At 34.9% G+C, this 21,364-nt stretch overlaps 1 protein-coding gene across 3 annotated transcripts in view; it reads left to right on the top strand.

The window, feature by feature from the left end:
• Window positions 1-21,364, top strand: part of STXBP5_1 (Syntaxin-binding protein 5) — a gene marked incomplete at its 5' end in the record, with an annotated part of 88,779 nt that continues 67,415 nt past the window's right edge. For 2 of the 3 annotated variants that reach the window (XM_051211191.1, XM_051211193.1), the window contains 8 exons: window positions 1-209; window positions 277-374; window positions 411-492; window positions 1,515-1,615; window positions 3,309-3,465; window positions 16,331-16,465; window positions 17,314-17,461; window positions 20,283-20,406. Coding sequence is in view for 1 of the 3 variants with exons in the window: in XM_051211190.1 (XP_051071229.1) it covers window positions 66-209; window positions 277-374; window positions 411-492; window positions 1,515-1,615; window positions 16,331-16,465; window positions 17,314-17,461; window positions 20,283-20,406 (832 nt within the window). The remainder of the gene's footprint in view (window positions 210-276; window positions 375-410; window positions 493-1,514; window positions 1,616-3,308; window positions 3,466-16,330; window positions 16,466-17,313; window positions 17,462-20,282; window positions 20,407-21,364) is intronic. The other variant, XM_051211190.1, reaches the window with a different exon arrangement.

Raw genomic sequence — 21,364 nt, 5'->3', positions numbered from 1 at the left:
ATTCTAAGGGTCCCCGTCAGCGCTTATGTTCTAAGTGATGTATAGACCACTGAGATTTTGACCTTATGGCAGCAAAGTCGAAAAGGTTACTGAAAGTTATAGATGGAATACGTTCTTGGAATATTAGCTCGTCTCAACCAAATTCGTCACCAAAGTCAGCCATTGAAATCGACGAGTATTTAAAGACTGAACATTTCCAAGTTGGAAAGGTAGATATTTATTTTCTGAATGAAAATAATGTCCTCATACTCGTTTTCTATTGATATCTTTTTTCAGATCTCTGTGCAGGGTTTTCCTCACCAACCGACTTGCATCGCTTTTGATCCCGTTCAACGAATTGTTGCTGTTGGAACGAAGTGTGGGTTCATCAGGATGTAAGTTGTTCACATATTATTACATGCTTGGGATAGTTTCGGAAGACCAGGTGTAGACTGTAGCATCTCTCATCCCTCAGCATCTGCTGTCCTTCAAATATTCTTTCTCGTCAACGAGGTAAGACACATTCAATGCACATATGATAACCTACTGTCACGAGACGTTTTACATGAACAATCTGTATGGGATTCCAAATTTCTTATAAAAGCATGGGCTGTAAATTCTAGACTATAGTCATGCGTAGCTTACAGCATTATATGCGTTTTGTTTGTTTCTCGAACTACCTAGATGTTTGATTTTATGGAAACAAGTTTTCACCTTTTAAATATAACGATAACGCTCATTCTCAGTTCTTATTCAACTTCCACGCATATGCCATAAACCACGTCGCTGAATGTGACCCAAATACTATTTTAAGATCCTTAGTTTATCCTATATTTCTCTGTAGCAACATTAAGGTTATTAAAGTATATGTTTAGGAAACAGAAGTTTTACTAGTAGCAGTTTCATAGCTATCGTCCTCATCTTGAGCTATAAGTCATCTTTCAGTTTAAGAAGAGAATTGTACTTTCTCGGTTGTTTCTTATTGTTATGCGCAACAAACAGTAAATTGAACTTGTGGCGAGACTAAAATTTCTGGACGAACTAATCAGATATAAGATAACGAGTCACGAATTTGGCGCGGATTTCATCCATACATTTGGCTGAATGGAGTTTTGGCATTACAGTTCGTGACGAAAACCCTAAGTCTAATTTTTAACCCTTACCATCGACTGTGAATGAGAATTCTAACTGCTTTATAACCGTTATTTAGTCCTAATTGGTAGTTGTTCACCCTCAAGGTCACTTCAGTGTCGCTCAGAGGTCGTCCATAAATTATAGTCTCACCGAACTTGTTCTTGAGGTTCGACCCTGCATACAGGTGTACTTCATCGTACATGCATGGTTTGAAATAAGTTGTGGTGTCCCTTTCTGTATTGGTTCATTAAATTACGATCATACTGTTACGTTAGTTGCCCTTACCATGTGTTTATTGTTAGTTGGGAGTGAGATAAAACTTAAAATTATATCATAAAACAGCAATTTAAATTCTCATTTTTCTAAAATGGGGATTTTACTTATTTTCAAATCATCTCAAGGGTGGATTGGTTTCCATTTGTGGTGACGACGTTGCACACTTGTGGAACATAAGACAAAAGAATCCAGAAATAGTACACTCTTTACAGTTCAAACGTGAACAGTAAGTTAAATGTGTGTGATGTGCTAACTAGCATATTTATATATTTTACTCATTTTGTAACATTTTGTTTGTAGGATAGCAATAATGTTGATTGTCATATAGTAATTATTTTAAGTAGTCTTTTAATCTTTAGTTTCTATCATCAAGTCGTTTCGTCCCTCCACCTGTTTTTTTACTCCGTGGTCTTTTAGGCATACGTACTAATTGCATAAACGGTTTACTTGAAATTGATCTTAGATTGGCCTATACATTGTTACGTTTACACAGTTTCTATCATGAAGAGATAGTACAGGTGCAAAAAATGTTGTAGAGCCAAGACTGAAAGCACGAAAACAATAAGTTGGCGGAGTAGTAAAGTGGATGACTGTGTAGGTTGAGATTGATTTCGAATTGTATCACTTAATTTTCTCGAAATACAGTTATGTAGGAGCTATTTCTTACGTTCAGACTTCTTTCTAAGCAAGACAGCCCCAGTCTTATTTCGAGAGAGAATCGCTCGTTAGGGTTACATTGTCTGATGAAAGTATCAGCCTACCAAGGTCAACAGTATTTTACTGATATATTTTCTAAACCTTCATAACTTTCCAAGCTGTTAGACCGTGTGATAAGACTGAATAATGATTGCCGCTGAAGTTTGAATAGGATGTTTTGCCTTTTACCTAGTTTCAGCTTCATTTTCATTTATTTGCGTAGACAAGTTGATGGATCATCAGGGACCGTATGAAATGGTTTTACATTGCGCTATAAAAAGTAAAGAAATAAATATTTCGATCGTATAGGGAAGCTTAAGAGTTACATAGTACTACATCAGCGTTAGATTAGTTTCATGGTCTATATAACTCAGTAAAATTTTGTATGGTCATATTTTTAATTTGTGTTCTTGGCTTCAAATGCCGGGGCTCGATTGGTACTATTTGATGATAACAGTGAGTAGCGAGTGTAGTGAGAAGGAATTTGGATTCATCTCACACATATATTTGTACTGTCTGCATTTGCCGGAGTGGTTTTAGTACCTGTAACCGACACCTCTGAGGAATGTAGGATTTAGTCGTCCGACTGTGTTTTAGATGGGTTATCACTAAATCGATAAAATTAGAAAAATAGGGTTATGTTTTGTCGTTAAGTTCACGAAATCTATGATCATCGATGGCGTCGGTTTTGAAGTTTGTTTGATTGGGACTCTTGAGCCGCGCAATTTCTCAAAAGTCAGTCAGAAAAACACATTAAGAAATGTGTATTATTTATCACGGATTGTCTTCAATTTCTGGCAATAAATAATAAGAATAAGAAATGTTTATTAGGATTATTTACTGCCGTAAAGTCAAGACGATCTGTGACAATTGGCGCACATTTCTTAATGTGTTTTTCTGACTGAGTTTTGGGAAATTGAGGGGCTCAAGAGCACCTGTCAAATATACTTCAAAGCCGAAGCCATTGGTAATCTTGATGCTTAGAGCATTGTTAATTCCACGCATAACTAGTAAGACATTATAAGAATATTACGTTACGAAGTTTTTGAGTAAGTCTCTTTAGACTTCACATTATCCAGGTCATCAATAAAATGCCCTGGCTTCTATTTCTTTATCTCCCATATCATTATTTTGTGTCATGTTTTGGTGCCGTATATGTACCAAGTTTATGTTTTGAATAGACAGTAGATAAAGTATGACTTTTCTCCTGGTCCCCCTCACAGTGCTATTCCCTATACTGCGAGAATCAGTGCTCTTGATTTCATCACAATCCAGTCACCTTTCCTCACGTGGTTGAATCTCAATGAACAAGCATTCCAGCCAGTGTAGCTCGGGTGGGTCGGGTAGTAATTAAACCTGACTACTGCATCAAGTGGCCAGGTATAATTTCTGGTTTAATTTTTTAAATGTAAATCTAGCTGATTTTTATGAATTGTTGCATACACGACAAAAGGTGAACTTGTGGAGGAGGCATACAACCATGACAACAACTATCCGTTATTATGTACTGTGTTTTATTCAGTATACTTCAAGAACTTGTCCCTCACATAACGATGTTTAAAGAGGACCTTATTATGAACAACAGTTTTCCGTTGTGCTTTTGACGTCGTTTGAAAAGTTTGCGCAGAAAAAGCACTTTTTAGTTCAGTCCAAAATTATGTTCATTTACATTTCTACAATAAAAGCCTCAGCTTCATTTCTTACAACACTAGTCATTTGGTTTGATGTCTAAAAATATGATTCGTTTTTACGTTATATCTCCGTGAACCACCTAGGTAGGAGTGTTAAGTAATTATTTCTCGTCTTTTCAACATTCATATGCTCCTGTGAATGCTGGTTTGACACAATACCCACCACACTAATTATGCTTTCCACTTTGAATATTGAAAGAATACAGGTGTATTATCGTGAGTTAACCGGCGTGGGAACTTAGCTATGGCATTAACAGACGAATATCTCATCCAAAATCTTTTACTATCTAGCAACTACATTTCTGAAGTATATTAATGTGCTAGCTCACGAAAGAGGTTGATCAAAAACGAGTATGTTTTCGGTTATAACCGGCTGCAGTAAATTCGGCATGATTGTACCTTGAGGTTTTTGTGAAACATTAATTAGTTAGTACTCATTCCAAACCAGTTTTGTCGTCTTACGAACAATGTAAAGATGCTCCTTTCTCTTGTATGCTGATTGTTTCATACAAACCTTGTGCATGTTATTCATAAACACAACACCCGTCAATTCTGTTTTTAGAAACGGTTTGTTTTATTGATTTCATTTAATCAGTAATTGGTTTGTTACTACCATCATGAAGTTTCATAATATTTTTTGCATCTATGTAGTTGTGAAATAGTTTTATATCCTATAGTTTTCCATTCACCGGTGACCACATTTGACGTTATTTTATGTTTTAGTTTTGATAAAATATTTTTGATTTAAGTCAAGTTGTCTGTGTATACAGTATTATCATCATAATGTTATTACTTCAGTTTTTACGTTTCATGTCCGAATTTTTTGGACTCATTACTTTTATGTACCTACACTTTCGAACAGTAGTCCACTATAAACACCACTATTTGGTTATTTAGTGCATAGTTTTTGAGATGATTATTTTATGTTGTTTCGTACAGACTAATTTTATGAATCCATGAAATGAGTAGTCTCATATAGTGGTGAGGATGCATTTTGGAGTAACTCATTGATTAACCCTTAATTAAATGCTTATCAAAATAATGAACTATTTGCCTTAGTCACTTGGTCAAGTTGTGTTTTAGCAGTAAAAATTACGCTACCATCATATCCCTTTTATTGATTTACTATAAGAATAAACTGTGGGACAAGTTACGATCAGGCAAGGTTTTTGCATAGGATTCTAAGTTTTCCGTTAAGAGTGAAATCCTGATTAGACTGTGGCAATTGTGTTTGTCTTACTCATAAATCTCCATAAGTTTTGGCGAAATTTCGGGAAACTTCAGTACGACACTTTATTAATGATTAAAACATTCAGTGTCCACAACTACAGAAATTACAGAAGTCTGTGACAAACATATTGGTGTTCATAGTAGTAGGAAGTCTGATTTTTCCATTTAAACAATTAGATCAGACTGAATGAGTGGTTACATAGTTTCTTTAAAGTGCATGTTGTCTTGTTTCTGGATTCGTGGTGTTAGTCTTCTTTTCAAGAAAGGGTACTCGTGTTTATCAACCTACCTAATCATGGGGTTAGTTAATATAGCCCTATCCATACGGCGAATATACTGCGCAGAGGTCCGTCTGTATGACTGTGAAATATGGTCTATGGATAGGCTTCAGGTTTTCAACCAGAGGTGCATTCGAAGCATTGAGTGAATAATATTATGGTTACTTATGGGGCACTATGAAGAGATATAAACTCGGTTGTCCCAGCTAAAGCAGCTGGGACATTTATTACGTACACCGAACCACTGCCTACCTCGACGGAAAATTTTAACTGGTATTGGAGTAGGAATAAAGCTAGTGGTTGCGAATCAGAATTTATTTATTAAAATAAATGTTGTTACAAATGGTCACCTTAAAATAATCGAATGGGATTGTAAAAAGACTGGGAAAGTAAGGGGGCTGTAATCAAGTAAATAAATAAACAGAGTGAAAATAAAGGAAATCCAATGAAAAAAACCCACTTTTATAAAATCATTTTCTCAAGCTGTACTTTCGTATTTATAGTTGTCAGGTAATTATATGAGTATAAGAGGATAGAGAGAGAGATACACCATAAAGTGATCTGAGATTTAAAATATCAAAAGATTGCTTGGCGATCAAGAGGTTAGACAAGAATAAGCAGATGAGGATTATTTACGGGTCAGAAATATGAAAGATGAGTAGGAAAAAATAAAAACGTAAAGGTAATGATAGAAATTAAATAATAATCGTGAAAAGTTATTCTCATCTAACTTCTCAATCGTTAAAGTCTTCTTCTATCCTCTTATACTCCTATATTTATCAAAAAATTTCAAATACGAATATACGGCTTAAGAAAATGATTGTATCAGTTATTTTTTTCGCTGAATTCTCTTCACTCTTATTCAGTAACACAAAGGGTCGCTTTTATTAACTAAATAAAAAACCAATGAAAGTAGTAAATAATCAGTGATAAGTCTTGCTACCGTTCGGTAAAAAACAACCAGAAAGGACTCTGTTACAAAAGCCATTCATTTTTATAGAAAAATTAAGGAAAAATTACAAAAGGTTCGTCCCTGGTTTGTATTCTAACACATGTCTGATAAGTTTTCAAGCTACTAAGTCATGCCATCTCTAGGACTCGAACTTGGAAGTCGTGATACAGCTATATGTTCCACTCCTGTACGGTTGTCTCTCATATCCTGGCGCTAGGACATAAACTATATACTTCTCTGGCTTTTCCAACCATTTCCAGCATCGAAAAATAATAGACGGCGCGGGAGCGTCGAGGATGACATGCGTAACACATCCAAGCCGTCGAAGCTTGTGTTTTAAGGTGGTGATATCAAGTAAGTTGTCCTCACTGCACCCAAACACTCATTGGTTGACCTCAGCGTTATTAACATGGTATCGCCACTGAATGCTAGCCATCTTCCGGAGACGACTATGATGGAACATAGTCATCTAACATCCTCAACTGGGGGAGGCTAGGTTTCACAAGCATAGAGCCAAATTTTTCCCAGCGACATGTTACAAACTTTTACAGGCAGACTAACATTACGACGGCGACAAAAATGGGCTAAATCGACAGAAGCTTTTCTAGTTTTTACTACGCGTAGATTGAATTCGTCACTTATGTCGTCACCAGCACTCGTACAACTACCCAGTTACACAAAATTTTCATTTACTTCTAACGGATCATCGCAAAGAGTGAGTGCGGACACAAACTCCTCCCAGTCTTGTAAAAGTGCTTCGGATTTAAAAGTTGCAAAGTACACGCTATGCCTACGGACGCTGATAAAATGTGGTTTGTTTAGCTTGAGTATCGTCATAGTAAGACAATATCATATCATATTCAAGAGCGGAAAGTTTTCAGACAATCTATCCACAACGCCAATACTATTAGAGCTGTTTCAGAATGTCACCGTTGACAAAGTTGGAGAGGAATGATGAAATTGGGCAACCCTACCTAATGCCACTGTGGAAATAGAAAAATGGTAAAAGCAGGTTGTTTGTCTTTAATTTTTATTGAAATGGCCAAATCAAAATATAGGATCAATCCATGAAGTAATTGACTGTTGGAGGTTAAGGTCCACGCAATAACCTCAACAAGTTGTAGGAGGCGTCGGTCGACATATGCCCTATCATTCTGCTTTTTCAAAACATGCTTAGTGTTTCTAATTATCATTACTACTTCATTGTTTAAACTCCTTTACTATTCACCTTGTGCTTATGTTGTAGGGCAACGTAAACTAGTATATATTTGTGCCAGATTCTACGTTGATTAATTCTGGCAGAATTATTAATTACCAATGACGACTATAATATTTAGTTGTTATTTATTTCTTGTTGAATGTATTTTAATAGTTGAATTCATGAGTTGATCTAAGCTAGATCACCATTGAGAACGCGGAAGCACTGGATGTCCTAGTATAAGACCCCTCAACAATGCGCATCCACGATTCCACACGTGGGACTCGAACCTAGGACCTTCGGTCTCGCGCACGAACGTTTAACCTCTAGAGCCGGCATCCATTGGTGTTAACGTAAAAGTTCAGTCGATCCATGATGTTGCGCAACCCTCTATCCATTGTCCAAGGTGGATAACCATCTCCACTCAACACAGATTGAAACCCACTAGCCAAGGCTTCTCACTAGAACTGCAGTGATCTAGACGTTAGGCGTCAGCGCGCAAGTCCGAATGTCCTGGGTTCGAGTCTGGTGTGCGGTGTTGTGGATAAGCAGTGTTTGAGGAGTCCTGTACTAGGACGAAACGGCTGTTCAGTGCTTCCGGGTTCTCAATGGTGATACAGCTTAAATTGACTCATGACTTCAACTGTTAAAATTACTACTATCTCCACAGATCCCATTCCGAATGTTTTTTAATATGGTTTGCGGTCAGTTTACAGTTCACGTGAAAGTCTGCTTAATTTTTCTCTCTTAGAAGATGGTTTGACTCATAGCCTCTTTTTTGTCATAGGTTAAAGTTTAAATAGTACAAAAGTTGTGTAATGTAGCTATAAAATATTGAGGTGTGATTACTTACAAGATACAATGGTGCGTTGTATCACTAGAGAAATATTACTAGTCTAGTCACTAGTTAGCTTACATTCCCCTCGGTTCGAATTTTGTTGTCAAGGTTACGTATTTCCAATATTTTCTTTGATTTTCCATGCCCTAGACATAACATTACGAATAGCGATTTAAAGACTTGAAGTTACTGTTGCTTCTCAATTACAATAATAAGTCATATGTCCTTACATATATATGTCTGTACAAAAGCTTTTTATCTATCATCTGATTGGGATTTAACTCATTCGGTTTTGTTTCATTCTCAAACTGTCAGTCTTTTAAGTCAATTTTTTTCTGGTGGGATTTCAGTGTGTCTTTGAATGATAGGAATAATCCATACAATACTGTCAATAATAGTTTTATGCTGAGTTTCTGTGAAATCTCATAACTATCTTACTTTCAACGTTAGTATTGATACCTCTACTAACTTGTTGGTGTTTTGTTTTATTGCGATATCAGGTAGCTAATAGTTACATATGTTAACGTAGACATCAAAGTACTCTAACTCTCCTCTGCCTATATGTCTTATTCGTACACTAGTCTGTCAGTGTGTTTATTTATTTACTTTATTTCGAAATAGTTTGATGATTTCATTTTTTAGGTAAAAATATAATACAGAAACTTTTATTCTCCTTCTAACGTTTCCTGTTTCGGACAGTTTTGGGATTAGTCTTAAGAAATCCAAATACAGAACTTAATAATCATTTCTACTTTTTGCAAACTTATTGAAATTCTACTGGACTGAGTGGGATTTGAAGTCGAATGCTAAAACTATTAAATTCATTACCCCAATTCACTTTTTTATAATGAGGTTATAGAAACATGTAATAATTTCAAAAATGCAGCTACGTTTTATCCACTTTATGTATTCAGCTTTTTAGGTTTCTTAAGATGAATAAAAGACCCTAGTTTACAACCATGGATCAGTTAAGAATATGTATATTTCATAAACTTAGGTTTAAATTTCTGTGTTCTTATGCCTGCTGTCTTTCACAGTTCAATAATAAATTATGTGGAGGTCAAATGCTTTTGATATCAATAATTGGTTTTTTGATGTTTTATGGGCTCTATCACTTGGTATCATGAGAGAAAATTTTGGTGATGTTAAATATTACTAAATAAGCGAACAAAATTTATTCAATATTATATTTTTGGTACAATATAGAATCCTCAGCACAAAGTGTTTCAACAAGTTTCCTTTTCTTATTTCTTGATCGATCCTGACAATAGATATTGAATGATCGTCAGTTAGATGTTAGCAGTTCAGGAATCGGCATCTGAATAGTGCTTATTTTTTTCAGTGCATATTGCCGGTCACCTTGATGTCTCTGATTGTACTTTTTTTGTAACTTGTACAGCGAAAGGTTGTGAACTTTACATAAACACGCCTGAATAGGTTATGCGATTAATAGACATAATGATATGTTAAAACAAACAAAACATAACTTTTTGAAATATCTAGATGGGAGGAACTGGTAGCCCATATATTCGAGCAGGCCGCCAAAGTAGTCTATGGGAAAGATTAATGTTTCAAGACGTCGCCACAGACTAATACTATGTTTTTTCTGTTCCCGAATACAGGCTGTCTAATGTCTGTATTACTTAAACAATGGGATCGTGATACATTTTAGCGTTTTCATCTAAGTATAGCTAATTTAAAATATCCTCTTTAGGGTTACCATCAATTACTTTTTGAGAAGGACAAAGTGTTTGGTATTTCATTATGATGTCGTTTAAATTATCTCAGGGCTCTTACCTTACTGAGTTCTTTTTTTATTTAATAGCTAGTGCATAATAAAATGCATGGAAGTATTGCTTCAATACTACAAAAAGAAATTATTATACATACATAATTCTCTCTTTTCTCTGTCCATCCTTGTGTTACTTTTCAAATCAGCAAATACAGATAAAACCAATAAGATTTATTCAGCTGGAGGATTACTGACCACTATTATGGCGAATATTCCTTCTCATATCATTTCTTAAAAGAACTGTGATGAGTTTATTTTGCGAATCAATTTTTTTATTTGGAGGTCGTTATAACTTGTGGCCTGTGTGCCCTGCTTATTGTATGACGTAACGATACCGCCAATTAGAGAGCAGTGAATTATCGATCGGATCAATCACGCATAAAACCGTGAGAGCAGTCTAGAGTACTTATCGGCCCTGCTTCCTGCCTAGCCCAGCCAGTTAAGTACAGAACATCAATCTCAGCCTCTGCAATATGAATCATTTATTTCAAGCATACTGGGTTTATGTACCAACCAGACAGGCCACATCGTACCATAAAGTAGGAAACAACATTTGTACAAGATTTAGTCAAAAGTGGCTGTGAGTGTGGGAGGTAGTAATTAATAGACAAGGCATAACTCAGTAATGGTAAATCGTATAATAATAGTTCATAAGTCAGAATAAAGCTCATAATAAGAGGGACATGAATATATATAGTTTAGTTATTTAACAATTATACGATAAAAATATACGCATAGTATTGGTCCATAAATGGCTCCAAAAAGTTACCATTCATTATGCTTATCCAGACATGACAGAGATACTGGTTACCGTAATGAGATACTAATATTTATGGTCAGTAATATAAGTCTGACTGACTTAGTTCCTTACCAGTTGATCAAGAATTAAATTTCACAGTCATGCTATTTTCTTGAATAAAAGACGCTTTCTTCGGGCTAGTGGTCTTAGCTTTGATTTTAGTTCATTTGGAAGTTTGCATCAATATTTTCTCATCGTGTTTAGTCATAGCTATGTTATTATATCATTGCATTCGGTCTATAGATAGCTATCTTATCCATTCATTTCAATAGTTCTTCAACCATACATCATCCAATCATAAAATTCTAATACATAACGGTTCCTGAAAACGAAATTCCAGTTATTTTGTTTATGCTCTTCATATATAGTACTTCGTCATACTGGGGAAATGTTTTGCTATCTGTGATTACGTTAATCAGATTATAACTATTTTGTAAACCATGGAGTACTAAAGTCCTATTTTCTCGAACATAAAGTGGCTAAATATCAAAGTTCAGACTAGTGGATTTCATGAGTCGGTAGGATGAAATTTGGTTAGGTAACTAACTATTACGTTGACTCAGATATATTTACTCATTCCAATTTTACTTATATTTCTGCAATCAAATAAGATCATAATTTAAAAAAACATATACTTTTTATGTTCATAATTGTTTGAACATGGCATTAATAATTTTGTTCAATCTTTATTCAATTTACCAAATAAGTCCTTATTAGTCTCGTTAAATTATTAATTTAAGCTCTGGCTTATATGTAAAAAAACTTGACTTGGTCACATATTCATCTGTAGTCTACATATTACGTACTTGTTAGTTCTTCGAGCTTTTTGCGAGAAGTTGTGTGTTCAATTTCTTCTTTACATAGTTAAATATTTTATTCACCAAACTAGACTGATTATATCTTTCAAACTAAAAATATAGTATTACTAGTTAATGATATATACCTGAGTACTGTGTTGATCAAAATATATTTTCATACAGTATGATCATTCTAGTATTTCTCTTTGTCGTCTATATTTAACTAAATACTTTAAAAACGAACGGTGTTTGCTCATCGGTATAATGAAAAATCCAACTTCTCATTGATTCAAATATATTGTGGTCCAACTTTACTGCCACTGTCTTGTTAGGGCTAGCTAATTTTGTTTACTACACTGTATCACAAATCATGTGTGTCAGTTTGAAAATATGGGCTCGTAAATTAAAAGTAGTGAGATATGATTGCTGGATTACGCAACAGGAATTTCATTATGATAAAATTCATTGTTAATTGATATTTATTTCGTGGTTTCACACTAGGCCATGATTCCAACCTTAGTCTGTAAATATCGTTTTTCATTTTGTTCATAACGTTAAATGAAAAAGAAGTTGCTTGTCTAAACAGTGGATTCCTTGTATTTCAACAACAGAACTGAGTTAAAGAAAGTTGAACAACCTTGGAGAACAAGTGAACACTAAGCAGATGTTCCATTTTAGTTTGGTAGTCGTCAACAGTGCTCTCACGAAATCCCTAGGGATCGAACCCAGCAGCTCGAGGTCCATCAGCAGGCTGCCTCCAGACTTCTAATGGGCTGCCACCCAATGAATTACGTTTCTCGCTTTAATTATCTTATATTGCTGTGCGAAGATCATGTGTTCACCTACCGATCAGAGTAGGTAGACTGTATTTATTAGTTAATTTATGTATATAAACGTTCGTTATATCTTGAAGATTATTAACTACTTAACTGATGGAAACTGGATTTTTGAAAGAAATTTCTCAATCATAACTCTTCTGACTTACGTCTAGAGAAAAGTTTTTTTTGAGGAAGTATTAGTATATCTATCATATTATAATGAAACTATTAATCGGTTATCGCCAGCAAATTATTTCGATGCATAAAATCCTAATTGTATCCAAATTTGACTATTAAAGTAAATTTGTGTTCATGACATTGGTACTTATGTAACAACTGTTAGTTGAAAAATTCTGTTTATGTCGTAAATTACGACGATAATTGCGTAGAGTAGTTCTTATAGTTTAATGATATTATGAAATTAAGCAAACTCAGTGTAAAGTTTTTGTACATATTTATGTGAGCAAACATAGTCTTTTTAGAACTATATTTGTATATTCCCATGAAACATTAAAATTAGCGACCTTAATTATTAAAAAAATAACAGAATGTGCATAAACGCCGTGAACAAAAACACTTCAAAGGCAATCAATTTAGTAAGATATACTTGAAGATTTATTAAGCCTGATCGGGGGGCTAAAAGGAATGGTTTCGTTTCTACTTTACTCTCTGGATATTCAGTCATTATTCTGTGGGCAATAATAATAATTGTTCTATTTTTTGGATATTTTTGCAGTTTTGAAAATAAAACAAATGAATCCTGGATACACTTATTGCATCGTCAGTACTTTCTTCCTTAATCTTTGTAAAATTGTAATCAATAATAAGGAATTTTGTGAATTCCTTATGTTTTCATCGAGAGATAAATAAGATGAAATAACATGAGTTGAAGTGATGGATCGTACACTCTTACTGACTATCACATTATGCAGCGTACTACAATGGTTTGGTTAGGTAACGTAGGTTGGCACTTAGTCAAAAACATTCGAATGCCAAAGTTATTTGTTAATAATATCGTGTTGTGTTCACGATAAGAAAACTTTGCGCATTCATAAAAAACTAGGAAACACATAAACACCTTAATTAGACATACTTCCTTATGTTTTAGTGAAGTGTTCCTTGTTAATAAGCGGAATTTAGGATCTCTTGCGTTCACCGTTACTATGCTCAACTATATTTTGAGTCTTTTTAATGGAAACCAATTCCCACTATTTCAACTGTTCAAATTATTTAAGTGAATAATAATATTGAAATATCTTCAGCTCTTATAATCTAAGTATAGATTTAATGGCACTCTTCTGAGCAGTTCAATCTACTTTAAACCCAAATTCGTGCGAATATATTGTTATAATTAGTTATTTGAAAAATATTCTCATTGTAAGCGATTTGAATTAATAAGTAATACATTTTTCTCTTTATTTAGGCGTAAGAGGTTTTCATCCAATCAGGTTTTATTTGCTTTGATTAGGTTCACTTTTATTAGTACATAGATATTATCTTTCATCCAAAATTATTCGTGTGGTCGATTTCTTTATTCATATCAAGAATAATTAATTATCACAGTGACAAGCCCATATTTGAAGAAAATCACAGGAAAAACTGACGTCTATTTAAAGCCATATAATAAGAATAAGTAGATTATGTGAACAAAACAGAAAACAAATATTTCTGTAATTTTTTTCACTTATTGTATTGGACTGTTCCGACTGAAAATTATGTCGAATTGTTTCACTCCTTTTTGTGATTGAAACTGCCTTACACAAATAAGATTATTTCGATAAACAGAAAGGGATAAACAATTTCAGACTACCATCTGTCATAGATGCCTATTGATTTTGCCGGACTTCATAGTATACCGATATTAATTTAACTAAAAGGGGAAGTAAGGAGTCATTTTGATACGAATGGTACAAGAACAAACAAAAATAAAGAATAAACACACCTCCACAATTTCAGGTGATCTTGAACCGATGTTCATGGTTTTCAAACACTGATTATATCTATCCTATAAACCATATGATGTCTGAACTTATATAATCTCTTCATGGATTGATGTTATGTTTTGGTCTGTTATTTCTTTCAACTCTTACAACTGGCGGTAGATTACGCTTAGGAAACAGAATGGCTAAACGAGTGTAACAAACGTACCCATTACCATAGTTGATGTAGGTTCACAATAGATTTCCCAATCGTACAGGAAATGTACCTGCTGATTAGGTGGTTACGAGATGCATACTATTGAAATCTCCTAACCTACGCATGTATTCTGTCTTCGAGGGTTATATCGTCTCTCGTAAAGAAAGATACAGAATATTTCCTGAACTTTTGTAGACAGGTAAACAGCTGGGATGCTTTACCGGTGGCATAAATCATCTCAAAATCGACAAGTTGTATATACTCTCGTTGCTTTTTTTACTAAACATTCACCTCTCATGTCTTATCAGATTTCCAAAATATATAAAGCGTTTGACAACCAGCTACCTTCAATCACTGTGATTAGGGATCGGCGCAGACATATTCTGAAGAGAATTTTTGTAAACTCAACAAATGTTTGATGGTTATCTGTGTAGGATTATTCTCATTTGCTTACTGAAGTGTTATACTAAGTTTGAACGGGTTAGAATAAATCTACGATACATGAAGTTATCATTTTTGTATTAACTTTTAACCTAATTAGAGGAAAAATCTTAATGCTCTTTTTCTTTATGTTGAGACTCAAGAGATCCTCAAGACCACTTCTCTGGTCTACACTGGATAGTAATCTTTTATCCTCCAGAAATGGCCAGTGACCTATTTCGTCTGTCGTTAAGTTAATATGGGGATCGTGACATAAAACAATGTCTTTCTCCCAGTAATTATACTTCCGTTGTTTCGTCCTCTTATCTGATCAGCCATAGGGTTCGAAGATTGAGAGTTTTAAAATTGATTTTAGAGAACTGCGACTGCGTTTTATTAGTTTGAATTGTTTACAACCAGTTTTTGTCACTGCTTGATCTTCATTATTAAGTTATATAAGAGGATACAATCAGAAAATACTCTAAATTTAGTTTTGTGTGATAAACTATGTTCCTTTGTGTGAAATGGCAACAGGCCTCAGGAAAATGGTTGTAAATGGACAACACGTCAGAAATGAATTTTTGTTTAAACCTATAGCAAACTTATCAAGATGGATGTAAAATGTTTAATTGTGTATAGTATTTCGTTCTATGAGAGATATTCGTGTAATCGTTATTTGAAGAAAAACAGGGAATATATGTTACTGGTAACGGTGTATGTTACAGAGATGGTACAATGGAATTTTATTTGCTCCAAATATGGAACATTTTTCCATACGAAATTACATTGTTTGCTCATAAACATAACACTTCAGAATAATTTGCTGTACTTTTTTTAACATGAATATAAGCGATTCATGATATTTTTTGGTTGTGGTTAGATGTGGAATTCAAAATGCGTCTGTCCTTATTTGGATGCATCCTGCCACACTGACAGTAAAATTAAGTCGTTTGTAGCAGTAGTACGAAAGGACATAATCGGAATTTAACTCTTCGTCCTTAATAAAAACCGGAATGATCCTACTGAAAAGAAAATTGGTTAGTAAGTCTAGCTAATTTGGTTTACAAAGGAACATGAATTTTTGTGTAATGTATGCATAACCTTAGAATTTTTAATTTTTATAGACTGCCTGGTTTGAAGCTTCATTTTTATGGTAATCATAGAAATGTTGAGAACTGCTATCATTCAAAATGTTCTTTTAGTTGTAAATTTTATTGCTGCCTTTGATAAACTAGCCATACATTAAAATAAAGTCTCTTTGGATTCTATGTTTTATTCTTGTTTCTGTAACCACAGTTTGACCTGCGGTCATCTTCCTGTTGGCAGCAGTTGGCTCTATTTGGGTACTGATAAGGGCAACGTGAATTTCATAAGTGTTCAACGGTTTACTACATCGGGCTATGTGATTAATTGGAACAAGGCTATCGATCTGTAAGTAAAACAAATGCCAGAATAATTTTAATTCATACATGTTTGTTGTTCGGATCTTCCCACTGATGATTAAGACGAATTAATTAGTCTCTTTCTTGGTATATGTTCATCCTGTGCAGATTTCCTCGATAGTGTCAGTAAGTTATATGCATTCTAAGCAGAGATGGATGGTTGCTAGCAGTGGACTCAAGAATTTGCGTTTCGCCCTATTTGCGACTCGTCACCCCATTGCACAAGCCCGTGGCCACATGGATCCAGTAGCTAAGGGAGTGGATATCAACTCTGCGATGCAGCCTCATCCAGCTGATGAATCGCACATAAGTTGAAAAGGATTCCACGGCTAGCCACCATCCATCTCTGCTTAATTACCAGAAAAGATAATTTTATCCATATTATGTACGTTATCGTCAACATATTAATAACGTTTACAAGAATTCCCTGTAGTTTACCTAACTTCTAACTTTTCGAAAATGGTACCTCTAAGAGAATTGATTATGATTAACACTTGAGTAGTTGACTGGATTAATCAATGAAACAATATTGTTGACCATCATATCGTATACAGCAATTTTATTTATGGCTTTAAGTTCAGTTTGTGCGATAAGTAATTTGTGCGCAATTTGTTTCAACCGGTCGTTATTAAATATATTCGGTCATACATCAGTTAAATAAGTTGTTTGATGAAGTTAATATATCAGTAGTCGTTAAAACTGTTTTATAGTTTTATCTTGTTTAAAGTTTTTTATAAGTGTGCTACTAAATCGTGCATAACTTGACATTCTTCCCATGTCAGTCAATTCTTTATAAGTGTATAAAATTTAATTTTGTTATCATTTCATTTCTTTCAGATCTCAGTCGTCGCATCCGGGGAAAGTTATTCAGATAGCTGAGAATCCTCAAGATCCTAACAAGATTCTTATTGGTTATTCTTCGGGATTTCTTGTATTATGGGATCTAAAAACCAAACAGGGTGATGCTCGTTTCAAACATACAGATGTAAGTCTGTTTTATTGTTTTATTTTCCGTTCCTAACATGATGTAATGTACATGTTTTTTTTTCTCACGAGAAACGTAGGGCTGCCCTAAAATAACTCGAAATTGTGGTTGATTGATGGACTGTGACACCTGACCATAGTTGCTACCTTGACCGCAAGGATTAACATTACTTAAGCGAATAACAGTCCTAGACAAACAGGAATATAAAAAGTTGTATAAATTGTAGTCACGCTACTAAAATAGACATCGTATTCAGTTTCTTCGTTAACACCAATGTACTGTTTGAAGTACTTAGAAAAACGAGTAGCTCTAGAACCAGAGAAATTATCGCTACACATACTCGATCAGATGAGTTTTCGGGAAACGAGGTTCTTGATACGACACTCAAAAGTTAGCGGATTTATTAGCCTAGACATTCGATTATCATCTAGTGTACTGGGAAATAAAATGCTACGTGTTAATATAATTAAAGACGGAATCTTGATCAACTTTCAGACCAGTCTACTTAAAGGATAGGCAAAACTATTCAACGAATAGTTCAAGTAGCATCCATTTACTTCAGTTATCCCCGACTGTAGCTGCTACTTTAACGTGGTGATCGCACTCACCTATCATAAAGCCCCCGTGGAGCTTTATTGGATAGAACAGTTGTTTCCTTAGGTCCTACCATGCCTGGCAGGTCGGTTAGGGAACAGTCAAACTGAGAACAGCAACTCAAGGTCCAAGAGCGAAGTTGTACTGTTGACTGTGCTGGGGTGTGACAGCAATAAAGTGTTTCCCTCAGACAACCACTATCTGCATTGATGCTGCCTAACAATGGAAGGAAGGGGTTAGATTAGGTCGATGGTAAAAATGCCACATTTCACCTTACCCTGTGCGTTTTTTTGTTGCGAGCAGTAAAGTTTTTTGAAGTATAGGGCTAACACATCGAAGACTTTGTATGACCGGTTTCAAGCAATGGTTCCTTGGGTTTTCGGTCTCGCTCCACTGTTGGTACGGTCACTACTAATCAAGTTTCTTTCTCAGGTTCTCCAAAGAAGGAATATCCTTCCACGATAAGGGCAATCGGAATCAGATAACTGTCCTTGTACCTTTAGTAGCACATGACATCATCTTGTTCATAACCAATCCCTGTCTCCATCACGGAATTTTACATATACTTCCACTATCATCCCTCATTATTTGCCTTCTGCCTTTTCGAAATGTGCTCCCAGTGCTAACTATTTAAGTTCATAAATTGCTACCACAGGTCTTTTGAAACCGCACTGTTAACTACTTGTTGGAGATTTTAATATTCGAGCCCTATGTCAAATCGGACAACAGGCGTCACTAGCTATGACCTTAGTGTCTCGTGCCTTTTATATATCTTGTTTTTCCGAAAGACACATAAATGATCTAAGTGTGACCATTCACTCTATCTCAAGAAAACAAATGTAGAAAAGACTTATGTTAATAATGTCCTACTGTAAATAATATTTTCTTGAACTTAGCTTTCTGGGTTCGATCTCATACCAGAAGTTTCGCCTATCGACTTCCAATACCCGTATGATATGGTCCTGGTTGGTGTAGCGGCTGACAAAATACGGTCTTCTGACCCCCTCAAACAACAATGTTAGGATATTCGTAATGCGTTTCTCTCCCTCAAAATGCAAAATATTGCTTCAAGACTGGTCCGCATCAACTCATAGACTCATGATGGGAAGTGAGATAGTTGAGTGCGCCTGTCGTCTTTCTTAGTTTGGGAGTCTCATCGTCCCTGGTGGGTTGGTGTCCGACGGAATCTTAGCATTATTCCAGAAAGCTTGGTTGCCTTTAGTTAACTTGCGTCTCTTACGGCGTAGGCGAGATGTCTACCTGTAGCCTAAATGGCAAGTGTACTGAGCAACAGCCCGTTGTGTAATTTGTTATGGCTGTGAAACATATTCTACGAAAATAAAAGACACGTATAGGCTGAAGGTTTCTTCGAACAATTGCTTAGGTTTTGTGGAATGATCGAGTGAGAATGTTGAGATTAGGCATAGAGTAATTGATCAAGTCGATAAATCGGTTGATGGTAGAGTTAATCTTCACAGAATGATATAATTAGGACATGTGCTATATATGCCTAAACACCACCTACCTCGATGTCCTGCGTTATCTTGTGTTGATGTAGGCTCGATGAAAGATAAGAGGCCAAACCATTATGTACTACAGGTCCATGAAGTCACTAACTGTCTTTCTCAGTCATGATATTATATTCAAACTACATGGTTGGTGTTCGCATGACTGTCGTAACCAATCGTCGGAGACTTTTGCTGATATGTCACAATCGTTTGAAATTGGCCATTCACTCGTTATCTTCCTCTCGATCTTGAATTCCAGTATCCTTTCGTATATACCTTTCTAGTCTGTCTTTCCGAACCATATTCCTAAGGTTTAGTCTTTTTATCATTATTACTGCGTTCCTTCGATCTTTTTTGTTATTTCTATCTCGTCATGGTTTTATGATATGGCAACTTCGGCCAACGCACGTGTGCCGAACTCTGTGTCGATAATGTCTGCCCGTCTGGAATTTTGCCGCTCATTATGTTTAACCCATTGGTTAATTTTAATATCATGGTAATGATTTGTCTTTTAGAGGATCACTGATAATATTTACCGTTTGCTTGCTGCAAATTCTGTCCGTTAAAAATGACTGTTTTAGTGTTATTTTTCTCATTATATGGTTGGTTATAGTATCTCTGGTAGCATTTTAGCACGTTGGTCGTTGTTACATGAAAACTGCATATTTTTTACTGTTATTTTCTATCCAGTGATTATTTTAATATACATTTTTTTGTAGAGTTTGTATAGTGTAGTCTGGCACTGGGATGGAAAAAGTTTCCTTACTTCGCATAATAATGGTTTACTTGCAACTTGGTTAATTCGCCAACCACAACGTCCAGTTTCTGTGATCTGCCCACATGGTAAGGTGCTTCCTTATTAAGTGAATTATTGTGATAATCCATCGCATAAAATATCATTCTCATGCTTTCTAAAGCATTGAATTGAAGTAACAGCTAAGTCGATTTGTTGCACTAATTTGAATTATTCATTTTGATTTTTTGTAGATTTAACATCGTTACAATTAGTTGTGATTTCTTTATCGTTACATACTTTTTGTAGCTAAAACAATGTTTTTCTGTGGGAAACATCAGTTTGTTTTATTGATACAATTTCTTTCGATTTCCTACCCTGAAGGATTCAGTGAAAATTTGGACTATCTTATGTTACTCTATACTTATTACTATCATTTATCGAACCTTATGTCCTAATGAACTAAGTTAGGTTTAGCGAAACTGTAGGAAAGCTTTTTCAGTTTTTTAGCTAGAGCTAATATCAGTTTTAACACTTTGATCTCTATAAAGTGTATTGTCATGCCGTCTAGTTAGATTTGTAGTAACTCAGCTAAATAAGCCAATATTGGTTTCCGGAGAAGTTATAATGTGTTCATAGCTTTATTTAAGCCAAAAATGAATTTAAGTCAACTCACATATCTGTTATCGTTCTGATACTTTGTGTTGTACGAAAAAATTTACGAGGCCAGGATTTGTAGATTTCATTAACTTTATACATAAAATTTAATCTTTTTTATGTCTACCACTTGTTAGTCTAGAAGAATCACTGTCGTACTAGCTTTCGTTTTCGAAATTTTACATCACTTTTTTTTTACAGTGATTCATAGCTCAACAATATTTATCTAGGGTGTATTGCTGTTAAGGATATTGATGGGATACTGTAATCGGTGAGTGGATAATATATGGTTCATTTTCAATGAGAGCTGCATATACGCATCCATGGTGCTTTTAAAAAGACAGTGACGAATTTTTTACACTTATCAGTATATTCTTATTATGATGTCATCTAAAAGTCACATTGGAAGAC

Source organism: Schistosoma haematobium, chromosome ZW, assembly GCF_000699445.3.
Source record: "Schistosoma haematobium chromosome ZW, whole genome shotgun sequence".
Classification (NCBI taxonomy): domain Eukaryota; kingdom Metazoa; phylum Platyhelminthes; class Trematoda; order Strigeidida; family Schistosomatidae; genus Schistosoma; species Schistosoma haematobium.
The sequence above is the reverse complement of the archived record's forward strand: the minus strand, read 5'-3'. Positions and strand labels throughout refer to the sequence as shown.